This window comes from Arvicola amphibius, chromosome 12, assembly GCF_903992535.2.
Source record: "Arvicola amphibius chromosome 12, mArvAmp1.2, whole genome shotgun sequence".
NCBI classification, from domain to species: Eukaryota; Metazoa; Chordata; class Mammalia; order Rodentia; family Cricetidae; genus Arvicola; species Arvicola amphibius.
Genome location: NC_052058.2, coordinates 74,323,098 through 74,339,547, shown reverse-complemented (window position 1 = coordinate 74,339,547; position 16,450 = coordinate 74,323,098). Strand labels below are relative to the sequence as shown.

Genomic DNA, 16,450 nt, shown 5'->3' with positions numbered 1-16,450 from the left:
TGCGTATGTGACATTTAGTCACATAAAAATTAAATTATTAAAGAAAACCCACTCCATTTGCACATACACATTGCAAAAAAGTAAGTACATTTAATATGAATAGAAGTATACCAAAGTCATACTTCTATTTAGATCTGTGAAAAAAAATCATACTATGAATATATGTATGGAAAGAAAGCTTGAAAATAGATGTCTATTTTGAACACCAATTAAAACAAGGATGGTTGTTAAAAACAGAGGGTGAGTTAAATTCATTCTAAAGTAACTTATTGGGTAGTTTCCTAAAATAATAACAAAAACTTGATATGTAGCATGATAACAGTCTTCAATGTGTTTACAAGAACAGATGGATTTCAAGATAAGAAGAATAAACACAGTTAAACAGAATAAAAATTTGTGCTTTAAATTTATAATTACAAACTGATCATTTAATACTCTGCCTTTTATCATTTACTAAAACAAGTCATATTCTGGCTATACTATAGAAATTTAACACAAATCAGTAGGATATAGCTGACAATTTGGGTACAATAACCCAAAAAATACTGAAATCCCATTTAAGCAGGTAAATACATAAAAAAGAAAATATATATTTAAAAGCTTTATTTTATTTTCATATGTATGGGTATTTAGCCTGCTATATGTCTGCACCCCCTCTTCTTACAATACCCCAATAGGCCAGCAAAGGTTAACAGAGCATGTGAAATTAACTATACAGATGATTATGAGCTGCGTTATTCAAACATTGGAAGAACAATCAGTGTTTCTAACTGATAACCCAGCACAACAAATGACTCATTAAAAAAAAATGATTCTCTTGTTAATTTTGACATTTTATTCCAAGAAACTGGAGTCTTGTTCAAAAAGCTCCTTCTTATTGTATTTTGAATTCTCTAATCTATTTTTTGGTCTAACTGTTTCAGATTTACATGTTAAGTTCTTCCAGTGATTGATTTGGAGTTGATTTGCATAGATAAGGAACTTATTTAATTCTTCTGCAGAAGAATATGCCATTTTCTCCAGAATCATTTGTTGAAATGGTTGCCACTTTCCAATTATATCTTTTACACCTTTCTCAAAAACTGAAGGACAGTAGCCTTGTGGGCCATTATCTAAATCTTGGATTCCATTGCATACGTCTTTGTCTTGGATGTTGAATGTGTATCACATTGCCACATCATGCTTTTGCTTTGTCTTGCTGTCAGAATAGTTCTACAGTATAACTCACATTCGGGTATGGCAGTACATCAGCATCATTGTTGTTTGAGATTGCTTGGTGTCTTCTGTGTTTTTTATAGGAATAAGGATGACATTGTAATTTCAATGAGATTACACTGAATCTATTTATGTTTTAGTACATTGATCATTTTCAAAACATTAATTCTAGCACATGGGAAACTCTCCATCATCTATTGTCTTCTTTTATTTCTGTAATTACTTTTAACTTTTTCATAATAATCATCTTTTCTTTCTTTGGTAAAAGGTTTATTTCAAGGTTTGTAATGTAATTATTTTTAAAATAATAAAGGTTTGATTTGGGCTCACGATTTTCTAGATTTCTGCCGGAGTTTTCAGTCCAAGGTTTAGAGCCTTGTGTTGAAGCCAGGGTGGCAGATGAGTTATCACTGTTGTTTGCCCTCCTATCAGTTCCATCTTTCAAAGTCTTTTCTATAATTCATCCTAAAATATCAAAACAAATATTACATCAATAATATTTCCTACCTCACTGCATGGTTAATGATATACAAAAACTTAAATACTATTTAATTCAGGTATGGAGTGTCTCCAATGCTCATGCTATAAGTTTGTTTCCCAGCTGTGACACTATTGTGTTAAAAACCCGGATGAAGTAAAGCCTGGTGGATTGAAGTGAACTCATTGAATGTATAGTCTTAAAGAAGAAATTTCAATCCCGTTGGGTTTTTATAAACAGTCTTTCAAAGTTTAATTTTTTTTCATAAAAGTATTACATCTTGTGTAGAATAAAAAATAAAAAAAAAAACCTAATAGTCAGATATTGGGGTAATCCCAAAAACCAGAAAAGCAAAGTAGCCAAGCCACTAGAGATGTTTTACCTTTACCAAGGCTAGATGACCTGACGCTAAGCAAACTAAAGAGTCTAAGCTTCTCTCTCCTCTCATTTTATATTCCCTCTAGTTCTGGGATTAAAGGTGTTTGACTCCCTAGTACTGGGATTAAAAGTGGAGGTCACCATCACCTGGATTGATTTCTACATTGATCTTCTGTAGCCCATGGTGACTTTGAATTTACAGACATTCATCTGCTTCTGTCTCCAAATTCTGGGATTAAAGGTGTATGCCACCACTGCCTAACCTCTAGTGGTTTATCTTTGTCTTTCTGATTTTAGGCAATCATTATTTATTAAAACATAAATAAAGTATCAGTATAATTCTGCTAAATTTTAATTTTCTAAAAACAAATCTTTCCGTATACAATTTTTTGAAAGTTTGACCTATGTTTTCATTGTTGCTCTATTGAAATTAACCTAAGGAGAATTTTTGATTTTGCCTTTTTAACCTTATGTTACTTTAAATGTTTTAGGACATTATGATTTCCCATATGCTTAGATATTTAATAGACTAATAACCATGACATACTCCTTAGTTAGTCTTAGCTGGAGATGAGTTTGGAGATAAAAGATACCATCAGTAAGTCCCTAAGCATGTATTATATAAATGCTTCTAGAAATTATTGAAATATATTAACTTTCTATTTAAAAAAACATGTTCTCTATTTGGTTTAGCTTTCTGACTAGCATTAAACTTTTATCTATGCTGAGACCAATAAGAGAGATACTTGAATATTACTTGGATATTTTAAAAATATTTTCTTTTTCTTTCCTTCCCAACAATAACTACACATGCATTTATAGGTTAATAATCTATGACTGCAACATGTATAGTATATTGATACCAAATTGCTTAAATGGTAAAATATATTTTCCTCTACTAATTTTATAGATTTAACCTGAAATTACACAAATTCAATATTGTTACAAATATTACCTCAGTGACATGGAAAACATCTTGTCTATAGTTTTGAAGTTTGATTTAAATTGGTGATGATGGGATATTAAAACTTCCATTTTCTAACTCTTCAAGCCATTCTTTTTCCAAATCTTAATGTCTTCTATAAAATTTTAAATTATTATTGAAATACAAAATTTTCATTATGAATAAAAAATTACTTCTACCATCATAAATGTTAAAAAATACCATTATTTATTTATGCAATTTTCATAAACTAACTAACTAACTAACTATATATATATATATATATATATATATATATATATATATAAAATGAACTCTATGCAATCACATGATTTTGTCATAGGAATAATTATGATAATTATGGTAGGTTCAACTATCATTTAAAATAGAAATTATCTTATTATTTTGAAATTAAAATTTCACATCATGCATTCCAATTTCACCCATCTCTCAGTACCACTACATCTACTACACACCCTTGTGGTGTACCACACAAAGTAAAACTAACAAAGAAATAAAAACAATAAGATAAAGAAGAAAAAATACTGAATAATAAACTGAAAAATAAAAGTACAAATAAGAATATCAATTTCAATGTAAAATCCAGCAAACAAAAACACAAACAAGAAAATAATTAAAGCAAAAGAGAAAAAAAACACAAGCAAAACAAATCTTTGCTCCTCGCTCCTTGAATCTCCATCACCTCTTCATTTATCTTAGTGGCATTTGGAGCTGCTGTGTATCATGCTGAATACTCTTTTGTCCAAACTTCTTTTCCCCACAAATTTTCATTATGTAATGTGCTGTTGGTCAGATTCAAGGCTTCTGACCTCTGGCATATCATCAACGCTGGACCAACATGGAAACTACCCAGATATCCTGCTGTTGCCCCAAGTCATGTAGACCATGTGGTCATGACTGTACAGAATGAGTCCCTTCATGTACTTTTGCAGGTTATATATGGCGTAGATGTTCGGATGTTCAATGGCCTGGATGTATACCTGAGTGTCTGCTGAGTTGATCAGTATGGCCAACTCTCCAACTCCCTTGGAGAGGGGTGGGTACAGCTTTCCTACATGTGGGGTGAAAATTCTCCTGTTTGGGACAGCTCCAGCTTTTCCATGCTGGGGTCATTGGGGTCCATTATCCCAGGGCTGGAAGGGGACAGGGACAGCTAAGAGAGGCCTTGTACTTCAACTCATGGTTCAACACATGGTTTACATGGGGCCTTATAGTAAAATGGACATTAAAGTAGACCTTAGCTTTGGCAGGACTACATACCTAGACATGGCCTTCAAAATTAGAAATTTCAGAAGGAAAAAAAATTGTGTGTATGTGTGTGTTCATGTGTGTGTGTGTATTTTGCATGAAACCTTCATAACACCTGATTAAAAATGAATAATTAACACCAGTCTTGCCTTGTATGTACTGAAGTACCAAAATGCATATGCATTGCTACCTATCTGATATAAAGTATATGGTGCTAATATGACACTGATTGTGATTATTAAATGTGTTGCTATTTTCCTTAAAATTTGAATGACTTCCTGTCAAATCATAGAAAATATTTCAAAATAATTATAAAACTAGATTGCTGTCAGTCATTACATAGTCCCATAGATTTAGCAAATTAAAAAACAGAATAAGCACAATTAAATATAAACAAAGAAATTTTAAAAATGTTCTCAACAGCTCTAAATTATTTTTGTGATTCAATAATATAACTAAATGCCTGCTGCTGCAATCAGTGCTTATTGTTTTTCTGTGATCAACAAATGTTTGCTGTAATCTTGTTGCTTGCCTTCGCTAGTCTACTTTGAATTTGGCATGTAATTCAAAACGAAGTAATTATTTTTTCCTAATACTGAGCCTTGTATAGGCAACATTTTATAAAAAATAATATAAGAGATTGTGATTTTCTTCTAACATAAAAATTTCATAGCTTCTTTCCATTAAATCTCTAGCTGTGTTCAAATGAACCTTGAAAACCTCAAGTTTGTACTTAATGTCCTCCGCTTGGGGTCAAGCTAATGACAGGTAATCCATCTTCTTTGCCACCTACTCAGAGATTTAATCCCATTAAATGTCTGACTTCATAGGATTCTACACTATAGGATAGAGAATAGTTTTATTATCCACTTACATATTGATGGATATTTAAGTTATTTGCATTTCCTAACTATCATGCCTAGTGAAGCAACTGATATGGTTGAGCAAGTCTCTATGGAATGGGGTGTTTCAGCGCAAACCAGTGAGTAGCATAGAGGAATAGATTTGGTTTTGGCTTTTTGAGGAACTACAATACTGAGTTTTTCAGTGACTACATCAGTTTGCAATCCCACTAACAGTGAGTGAAGTTTCCATTTCCTCATGTCCCCTTCATAATTTATTTTAGTTTGTTTTGTTGATCTTTGACATTTTGGTCATTATATCATGAAACCTCCAGGTGTTTTGATCTGTGTTTTCTTTATTCCCAGAGAAAATTAATACTTTTAGAGATATATTTTAGCCATTTTTTAATATGAGAACTCTCTGTTCAGGTCCATGGTCCTTTTTGGAATGACACTTTTTATTTTATTTTATTTTATTTGAAATCTTTGTTCATAGTTTTGATTATCCAAGTCACTAGAGATATTTATATTTTTGCCAGTCAGATGGAAAATATTTGTAATACCAGAAAACTGCATAGTGATCAAGGTAAAAGCAAACCAAATATATTTATAACAGTTACATGTAGTGTGGAGCTGCGTTCAGCTTCCCACCGCCTGGCTCCCAGCCACTGGCTAGCTTTTGCCCCAAAATAACAACACACAAATTGTATTCTTTTAAACACTGCCTGGCCCATTATTCCTAGCCTCTTATTGTCTAATTCTCACATCTCTTGCTTTAACCCATATCTAATAATCTGTATAACACCACGCATGGTGTCTTACCGGGAAAGATTCAGCATGTCTGAACTGGCGGCTGGCTCTATCGCATCTGTCTCTCTCTGAGGAGAGGCACAGTGGTCTGACTAACTTAGGAGAGGCGTGGCATCTGACTGAGCCATCTACCTCACTTCCTTCTTCCTGTTCTGTCTACTCCACCCATCTAAGGGCTGGCCAAGGCAGTTTCTTTATTAAAACAGAAGACCCTCCCACATCATTTCCCCTTTTTCTGTTTAAACAAAAAAGAAGGCTTTAACTTTAACAGCAGAATTACATATAACAAAACAGGTATCAAGTAAGAATTAGTATATATATATATTCCATAACAAAGGAAAACAACTATAACTACATATTCTTCAACTCCATCAAAGACTCCAGAAGGATATAATACTACCTCGGTGAACAAGTAGTAAGCTACTTCCAAAACTCTAGAAATCACAGAGACATCTTGCTGCCTGGGCAGTCACCCAAAGTTCCTTTGTACCGTTGGGGCATCCATCTTCGCCCTTCAGGCCCATAGTTTCCAGCAGACATTTCCATGATGCAGGAAATTCCAAAGGCAGTTCAGTCAGTATCTGCTGTGTCCTGCACAATGTCTCACAGACTCTTTCATGTATGAAGAACCCTGAAAGATCATCTCACCTTTAGGCAAGTTCAGCAGTCCTCTTTCTGTGGGTTCTTTGTGTCCAGTTTATGCCAACAGTCCAGGCAAGAGCAGTTTCTTGCCCAAGTGGCTATCAAACTCCATAAGGATCCTTTTTGATGCCCATCTTCCTCTTGAAGTAGATTGGTGCTGCCAGGAGCTGATGTGTCTCATTGTCATGAAAAGCCTTAAGTTATTAAAACATTTAAAATGCCATATTTTGTAGTCTTTGGAAGATATGAAGTATGTCTAACTGAAATATATCTCTATATATCTAGAAAATCTAACTAACATGACTATAAGCTTTACTATTATCGATGATTATCCATTAACAACCTATATTTCCTAATTATACATTTTAAATGAACTACACAATCACAATACCTTAATCATTATTAGAAATATATATACATATAACAAAATTGACCTTAAATTTAAATTACTAAAGCAAAATACATATCAATGCAAATTATTCGTATCTATATCATATCCCCTTTTAAATGTAAAAGAACATTTATAAACAATATTTGGGAATATGGGCGCAGTTATTTCTCTCCAAACTGCTTCCTGCTGAATGGGGGCGCTGTTAATCAGATCTTTCATGGTGTAACCTGTGTGCTAGGTTCATCTCAGTTGGCAGTTGAGCGAAGTAATTTTTTGAGGGTGTTCATAGCAACCTTTCAGGAGGTCGTGGTCTATCATACCATATTGGGATAGAAGCAATCCACAGAGTCTCATTTTCTGTAAAAACAAAAGAAGAATCTCTTTTCCAAAGTATCATATCCTTAGATCCAAATTCTGAAGTCAAGGTATTTTCAAAATATATATCTTGGATTAGTTCAGCAGCATTTGTAAACAAATATCTTTTAGCAGCTGTTGCTTCTTCCTCAGCATTCGAACAATTCAAAAAGAGCATAATAGTATACAGTATCAAGATTCTCTGTGTATTTTCCATCTTTGTGCGGCTTTATTTTTACCTCTACTGTTACATATAATAAAACTCTGGGAAATATCAATCATTGTAGACATTTCTTAAGATTAATATGTTTTACAGCTGCAGTTACAAGGTTATTGCTACTAAGAGTTGGCAGATCACTTTACAATACTCATTAAATTTATTCTTACATTAACACTTAAGTAATATATTTTATTTTAAAATTATATTTGTAAATTTCATGAATATTTTAAATATAAAATCATAAGCCAACAAATGTAGTTACATCAAGGTTGATGCAATTAATATCATTTAGTAATTAGGGGAAAAATCTTTTTCATAACAAATTAGCAGTTAAATATAAGCCTTGTTTTGGCAACTGAATTATTTTGTTTTGTTAAAATTCTAGACAGTTTTTCCTATGATATTGTGTTCAAAATTTTCAATATAATTAATGATTAATTATCTGCATTTGATAAACTACAAAGAAACTGAGGTGATATTAATCATAATGACCACATTTATTATTTGACACAGACTTTAAGTATAAATATGAAATGATAATGTAAAAATTATTTGACTATAATTTCAATGCATTTAATGATGTAGTTCTTGTTCTCCCACCTTTTTGTAAGATGAATAGGAATAAAACCATAATTGATATTGTGGGTAAATAAATGACTGTGGAGGCAAGTTGTAGACTTCTGAAAATCAGAGTTTTTAGCAAACAACCATATGCTACTATTAAAGAGATTTCATAGAACTTAAAAAAAGACATTTCAAGTTGATGATCTATTTGAACTGGTGATGGTTCATTTTTATAATCTATAGAAATATTTGTGCTTATAAAGGGGCCAAAATATGTTAAATTCTAATCATTGTAACTACTTCATTTAAAGACTTCTAATAACTATACTGGAAATTTATTTATGGTCTGTGTAGAATGAAGGACTAAATGAGGTATCAGAAAGTTCTTATTTATTACAGTAATGCAAGATCTGGACAGAATTCTGAGATGTTAGGTAAAATAGTCACACTATGGTAATCATACTTAATATCATATTTTCACAAGTTTTCAATTGAACACTACCTTCCTTTGATTTTAAGAAATTTTGTACTGTGTTGAGTCTCCAAAAAGCTGGATCTTCTCTTCATGAAATGGAAATTAAAAATTTACTCCTATGATTCCATTATTTGTACAAATATTAATTACTAATTTGTTTCTTAAAGATTTCCTAGTGTCAAAAATGCATGTTTCATGATGTTGAAAATATTTCTAGCGAGAAAGTCAACAGTCCGAAAAATAAATCTATAATCTTGATGACTTTATATCATTATGTTTCTTTTTAATCCATGCATATTGCTTGTTCCTACAGTCTGCAAAGAAAGATACTTTTGAGGACATATAGAGGAGTAATCTTTTTCTTTTTTTTCGGTTTTTCGAGACAGGGTTTCCCTGTAGTTTCTAGAGCCTGTCCTGGAACTAGCTCTCGTAGACCAGGTTGGCCTCGAACTCAGAGATCCGCCTGCCTCTGCCTCCCGAGTGCTGGGATTAAAGGCGTGCGCCACCACCGCCCGGCCGAGTAATCTTTTTCCATTAAGGTATCAGAACAGTAAACCATATTGATATAATATGTTCACTGGTCATTGGTCAAGGAAAGCTCCAGCTGCTTTAGGGAAGAGCAGAAGATGCCAACTGACCCTGTGCCCAGGAAAGGGACAATGTCTGTACAAGCAAATCTGATAGTACTTAGTCTCCAGAAATGATTTTCTTGCCTAGACTGCTTTTTATCACCTCTTCCAAGGATTGTGAGAAAGTAAGAGAATCTTAATTAATGCTCTGGCAATTAGGATAATAATTCCTTGTGAATTACTTGAATGCTTAGTTGACCTTTGTTTAGTGGTATCTACAGTCTGCATTTTTTTTTTTGGTAGGCGACATTGAGAAAATAATAATGATCAAAAGTAAATAAGTGTTTTGTCAAAAATAAAGGATAAAATCTATATTCAGACTGTGAGATTATTGGACCTGGTAAACAGAAAATCAAAACCATTGAGGGCTGTAGCACACTCCATAGAGGTATCCACAGTGTTATGCTCTTCGTATCAGTGTGGAAGATATGAAAATCTAAGAAGAGTCATAACACACCAGATGAGTTAATGAGAAAAATTCATATCAAACGATAGCCATGAAATGAGTTAAGGTATAAGAATTAACTATGTGCTTGTATTTTATACAGAAAGAGATATTTTATAGCATCTTAACTTCATATCTCTCCTTTAGGTTATATCTCAGTACACTTCCCAAATCCCTAGGACTAGAGATTTACTTTACTTCAGTTAAATATTCTGTTTTAGATGATAATCAAAACACAAACATCTTTCATGGTTATTAGCTAGCATGTGATATTTTCAGGCATGGATATATCTACATAACATATTTAAATGAAGATAGACTTTTAGCCTTCTCAAATGATGATCATCCCATAATAAAAAAACAACGTAAGTATTCTTTCTTAAGCTTCTTGAATCATATTTTACGTTATCATTAAGCAATGACATTGCATTAAGTGATTGTCACCTCTCTCAGTAGTACCTATTGCTTAGACTTTCCTCTAACTTCCTTCTGCTCTCCAATGGCATTGCTGGAATTCCTTGCTTCATTTATAAGCAACCCAAATTTTAAATTCCTCTCATGAATCAGACCACATGATTCTTTTTTTCCTGTGCCTGAGATATTTTACCTGTTTTTATTATCTTCATTTCCAATTGTCACAAATTACAGAATTTAATTTATTATTGTTGAATACAAGGCTATAAGTTTTTAGTTGGTAAGCAAATGTTATTTAAATATATACTTCAATGAGTGAGTAAAATTATATATTTATATTTTATTGTTTAACAAAAAAGTTCCCAGAACTATATTACTTAATCTTGTTGATATTATCAATAATACAATAATATTTTATTTAAAATTATCTCATTTTAAAATATTTCAATTTCTAATAAATATTTCATATTCTATGTGTATGTAATATGCAAACAATAAATCAAATTGTTGTAGAAAATTACATTATAGTACAAAAATATTGACAACAACTCAACTTTAGGTAAAAAAACAAGATGTGTTTGTGTCTCTCTGTGTGTGTGTGTGTGTGTGTGTGTATGTGTGAAGTATTATACTCAGTTGTTAAATGCTGTGTGTGTGTTTAATGATGGAAACTACATTTTAATGGTTTAAAAAAAAAGAATATACCAAATTATCTAGGGAGCAGTTTTCCTCCAGTGTGGTTCTGTAAAGAGCAGCATTAACATTTCTGTTTATTACTCAGCAATAAAAAAGGAAAGAATTATGCCATTTGTAGGAAAATGAATCGTGCTAAAGAAAATACATGCAGAATTAAAATTTAAAGGAAAACAGATGTGTGAAAATAGAAGGGGTGTTTGAAAAGGGAAAGACAGGAGCCAAAAGAGGGTAAATGAGGATGAATATGATTAAATTATTCCCAAATAAATTGTATAATGAAACTCTATAGTGATTATAATTAACTCATAATACTCAATTTTTATTTTAAAACATATAATGTCATTTCCACCTAACATACCATGAAACAATAACTCCGGTGCAAAACTTCCAAGGGTCTCTAAAATCTGCTGACATTCAGAGCTCTTGCTGAGGAGAATGTTTCAACCTTGTGAATGATCTAATAAAGAAGGTAGTTAGAGTTACTCAGGGAAGAAGCTGTAAGCTAAGTTTTACTGGACAAAAATGTTTTCTCTAGATTCCTTAGTGAATCTGACATTATGATTAGTTTTCCAAAATTAGATGCTTTTAAACCCCCCAAACATTCAACATTTGTAAGATATATGTAGTTGGAAATGTTACATTATGACCTCTTAGTCCTACAAATACCTAATTGTCCCCCATTAATCTTTGTAAAACCTTACCCTACTTCTCTTCATCCAGCTACTCTTACTCCTTTGAGTATTGCCTTACATACTGACTTTCCAGAGCTGCCCTCCCTGGCAATTAATTAAAAAATAGGACAACTCCTTCTTAGTGAAGGTGGGCAGTGTAATACTCAGAACATATTATTAGAACATTGTTTAATGTAATTCTTCCTTTTGTTTATTTATTTTATATTCTCCACTTGAAAATGCACATCATGGTAACATGGTTCTCCATCACACATATATCCTTAATCATGTAAATTTGTCTGGCACACTGAAAGCATCTTTTCAAGAAATACATGAATAAATTTGCAAAACCATTGTTTAAAATAATCTGAATAACCTTATATCAGGTTATCTAGCTCACCAAAAATTTTCCTAAGTTTACTGTTAATGTAACTGAAGTAAAATACGTTAGCTTTTTTAATGTACACAATCTAATGCCCTTACCTGGATGTTCTGTCATTTGACAAATTCATCTATAAAGTTATTCATTTTGAAAGAATTAATTTTGTTAAAAATTAGGATTTTGAATACCTTGCATATGATAAATTTTGTAAAGATGAAATTAAAATGATCAGAAATATAGTTGTTCATTTGAGGGCTTAAAGAAAAAAATCGTTTCTGCATCTGAAATCTTCCCAAAATTTGAGAGTTCATATTTAAAAGTGAATGGAAACGATGACATTGCAATAGTGATGTCAATTTTATTTTTTATTGAAGTACTCATCATAGATTAACTTTTAATTTTTAAATTATTTGGTTTTGTTTGATTGCATTAGTGTTTTATATGTCTATGTAGAAATTGAAGTTACGGAAGCTGTTAGCTGTCATAAGGGTGCTGAGAATTGAACCTGTGTCCTCTGGAAGAGCAGTCAGTGCCCTTAACCACTTAACCATCTGTCCAACCCAGAATGGATTATCTTAATTTTTATTATTCTTGTTTCTTTTTTAGCAACTACATACAATTTCTTCAAAAGAAAATATTGTTTGTGTATATGCATGTCCTTGAGAAAATACCTCAGTAGAAGTTATTCAGTTTAAGTATCTTATTGTCACTCTGAATTGGTTTCAATTCCAGTTTCGGGGATTATAGATGCGGTCTCTTCTGTTCGCAGCTCCTAACACCTACTCAAGTTACAATCATTGCAATGTAGAGACATCAACTAAACTCCCAATTGAAGTTTTCAAATAGAAACACTCAGATTGTGCAGTTGTGAATAAAAAATAAATTTGCTTTTCAGGGAATTTGGCCGTTGGAAGGTAAATAATCTTGCAGTTGAGCGAAGAAATTTCCTTGGCTCTCCTTTGCCTCTTGCCCCTGAATTCTTCCGCAACATAAGGCTTTTGGGACGACGACCTACTCTTCAGCAAATCACAGAAAACCTTATCAAGAAATATGGGACTCATTTCTTGCTATCTGCTACTCTGGGAGGTAGGAGCTTCTGAAAATATCTGTGCTTCTGTTTGCCTGTGAATAAACCTGTATATTCACTCTAGGAAAACCCTTAATCCATATAACCACTGTAGACTCTTTTCATTATCAAAAATGTTGATGAACTGATCACTTAACCTCTTCTATAATATTTGCACTCATGAGTATGATAAGAGTATTACTTAGTGTCTTCCTCAAAGCTTCCTAGAGTGCCAATATACATGAAATGTATGCATAGTTGTGATAATCTATTATACAAAGTGATATGGCAAATCATGTTTAAAAATAAACAGCTTCAGTTCAGGTGAGAGTCATCAATTCTGGTAACAGAGAAAAGAAATGATTTCCAGAAGTAAGTGGTAAAATTCTATGTTTTGAAAATTCTGCTCTTCCAGGAGTCTGTACTTGGCTTATGATTATGGGAAGGAGAAAAATATAAGAGCTGATTGATAATATTTTTTTTTAAAAAAAAAGGTTAGCAAGGTTAAGAAACCTACGACCATGCCTGGTTAAAAGGCTTCATATTGTGATTAGTAATCAGAAGCCTGAATAATCATGAAGAATGTATAAGGAGGTAATAGTTAAGAAAAAATATGATGCTGTCATAAAATATTTTCAATCTTCCAATTCTCTATATGTAGATATACAAGTATAAGTGTCTACCATAAGTTCTGAAGATTCCAAAGAAAGTACCAATTATTAATCAATATTATTGATTCTATATGAGACTGGTTATAAAATTTGGACATGGTAGATGAAGGAAGTGTATGTGTTTCCATGTCAGTCTCTCTATGAATACACAAAAGGTGGCTGTGCTGATTTTGTCAATGGAGAAGTGCTGTGGAAGGTTACTTTCTTTATGTTCCTCAGTATTATAGGATCAGTTTCTGTTCTTAGACCCCCCACTTCCAAAACCGGTCTGACAGAAATACAAACAGTTAATTATTTCAGGATATATCCCATAAGAAACTTTGTCTTCACCTTGTTGTTGGGAAGCTTACAACAAGTCATCACATATACATGAAAGTCTCCAAAATTTACCAGAGAATTCTTTTATGGCTCATTCTTCATACTGGGAATTTGAAAACCTGAACAAACTATGATATATTTTAGAGGGAATCCCAAACATGGTCGTTATCATAAAATCTCAGTTTGTTGTGCTTTACAAGTTGAAAATTGCAATCAAGTTCTAGTTTTCTTCTCAAGCATCACATGTGACTCTTCCTAACATTTTTTTATTGCAGTGACATTTATCTTACTACTTAATGTAAGTGTTTTAGGGGAATTCCTGCTCAATCAAGAGCAGAATCTTTGCACTATATTGTCATCATATTTTGCCTTGTTCATAGAATGAATATATATTCAAAAATACTTTTTGTTTGTAGAATTGTTTATGACATCTTCATCTTCTTCAAGAAAAAGATGTTGCCTATATGTGTCAGACTTTCTCTCCATGGTTATAATAGATGTTGTGAGACAGTTTCTGGTTAAATTGCATGTTCGATAATTGATTATTCTGCCCTGACATGATTCCATCCTGCGTGTCTCTTCTGTGGAGCAGCACGCAGTACCCTCTGTCAAGCTTCTCTGTCACCGAATTATGAGCCTCCACATCATGGAACACTCGATGGACATGGACATGAGCCCTCTGAGGTCTCAGAACTAACTTTTCGGTTATGAACTAAAAGCCAACAAAGATTATCACTTTAAGGTGGATAATGATGAGAATAAGCACCAGTTATCTCTAAGAACGGTTAGTTTAGGTGCTGGAGCAAAAGACGAAGTAGACATCGTAGAGGCAGAAGCAATGAACTATGAAGGCAGTCCAATTAAAGTAACACTGGCAACTTTGAAAATGTCTGTACACCTCGCTGTCCTGACTTCCTTGCTCATGTTCTCCCTCCTTCTGCTCCTCATTTGGACCTTGGGAGCTCAGTCAGGTGCTCTAATGTGGGGCTCTGTCTCTATCTCGATCCATCTCCAGATGAAGGTTCTATGGTGATATGCAAGATATTCATCAGTATGGCTATAGGATCAGGACATTTCAGGCTCCCTTTCCTCAGCTGCCCAAGGAACTAGCTGAGGACATCTCCCTGGACACCTGGGAACCCCTCTAGAGTCAAGTCTCTTGCCAACCCTAAAATGGCTCTCTTAATTAAGATATATACTTCCCTGCTCCCATATCCACCCTTCCTTTATCCCAACCATCCCATTCCCCCAAGCTCTTCCCATCCTCCCATTCACACTTTTCTCTCCCCATCTCCCCTTAGCCGTGAGGGGTGCACCCACCCACTGAGATGGTGGGGCTGATCTAATGGGAGCTCATCAAGGCCAGCTGGACTGGGACTGAAAAAGCATGGGATAAAACCAGACTTCCTGAACATGACGGACAATGAAGGCTGCTGAGAAGCCAAGGACAATGGCACTGGGTTTTGATCCTACTGAATGTACTGGCTTTGGGGGGAGGGGCTAGCCTGTTGGATGCTCACCTTCCTAGACCTGGATGGAGGGGGGAGGACCTTAGACTTCCCACAGGGCAGGGAATCCTTACTGCTCTTTGGACTGGAGAGGGAGGGGGAGGGGGTGGGCGTGGGGGAAGGAAATGGGAGGCGGGGAGGAGGCAGAAATTTTTAATAAAAAATAAATTATTTATAAAAAGAAAATGTCTGTACAGCCAACAGTTTCTCTTGGGGGCTTTGAAATAACACCACCTGTGGTCTTAAGGTTGAAGTTTGGTTCAGGGCCTGTGCACATTAGAGGATAGCATCTAGTAGCAGTAGAGGAAGATGCAGAGTCAGAAGATGAAGATGAGAAAGATGTAAAGCTATTGAGTATGTCCAGAATGCAATCTGCTCCTGGAGGTGGCAACAAGGTTCCACATAAAAAAGTAAAACTTGATAAGGATGATGATGAAGATGATAAGGATGATGAGGATGATGAAGATGATGATGATGATGATTTTGATAATGAGGAAGCTGAAGAAAAAGTTCCAGTGAAGAAATCTATGTGAGATACTCCAGCCAAAAATGCACAAAAATCAAACCAAATGGAAAAGACTTAAAACCATCAACACCAAGATCAAATGGTCAAGAGTCCTTCAAAAAACAGGAAAAATAATCCTAAAACATCAAAAATAACCTAGTTCTGTAGAAGACATTAATGCAAAAATGCAAGCAAGTATAGAAAAGGCGCACTGAACAGTCCTGGGCACCACTGGCAAATTAAGCCCAAAGATGGAGAAAGAGGAAAAGGAAAAACAAAGAGAGTCCATACTGAGTACCATCAACAATCCAGACTGAATTCTTCTATTTAATCTCAATCCCCTTTCTTTATTGGGCCTCCATTTACCCTTGCATGCTAGAAGCAATCTCTTGTTTTCCTAAAGTATTTGTCTTTCATTATTGTGATGCAGAGAACTTGACTGCTTTCTACACTTGTGCATATGCCTCATCTCTTACCATGTTTTAATACCTTTGTATCCTTAGGTGCTCAATAAATTAAAAAATATTGACTATGCCAGGGACCAAGAATACTGGGTTTTCTGAC

The 16,450-nt window shown here is 33.8% G+C and overlaps 1 protein-coding gene and 1 pseudogene across 2 annotated transcripts in view; both read left to right on the top strand.

The window, feature by feature from the left end:
- Brinp3 (BMP/retinoic acid inducible neural specific 3) overlaps positions 1-16,450 on the top strand; it is a 384,777-nt gene that overhangs the window by 163,992 nt on the left and 204,335 nt on the right. Inside the window, exon 2 of one of the 2 annotated variants that reach the window (XM_038349419.1) lies at positions 12,714-12,904. The exons of the other annotated variant lie outside the window; for it this stretch is intronic. Coding sequence (XP_038205347.1) covers positions 12,714-12,904 — 191 coding nt within the window. The remainder of the gene's footprint in view (positions 1-12,713; positions 12,905-16,450) is intronic. 2 annotated transcript variants of the gene reach the window in all.
- On the top strand, positions 14,520-16,101 carry LOC119827603 (annotated as a pseudogene).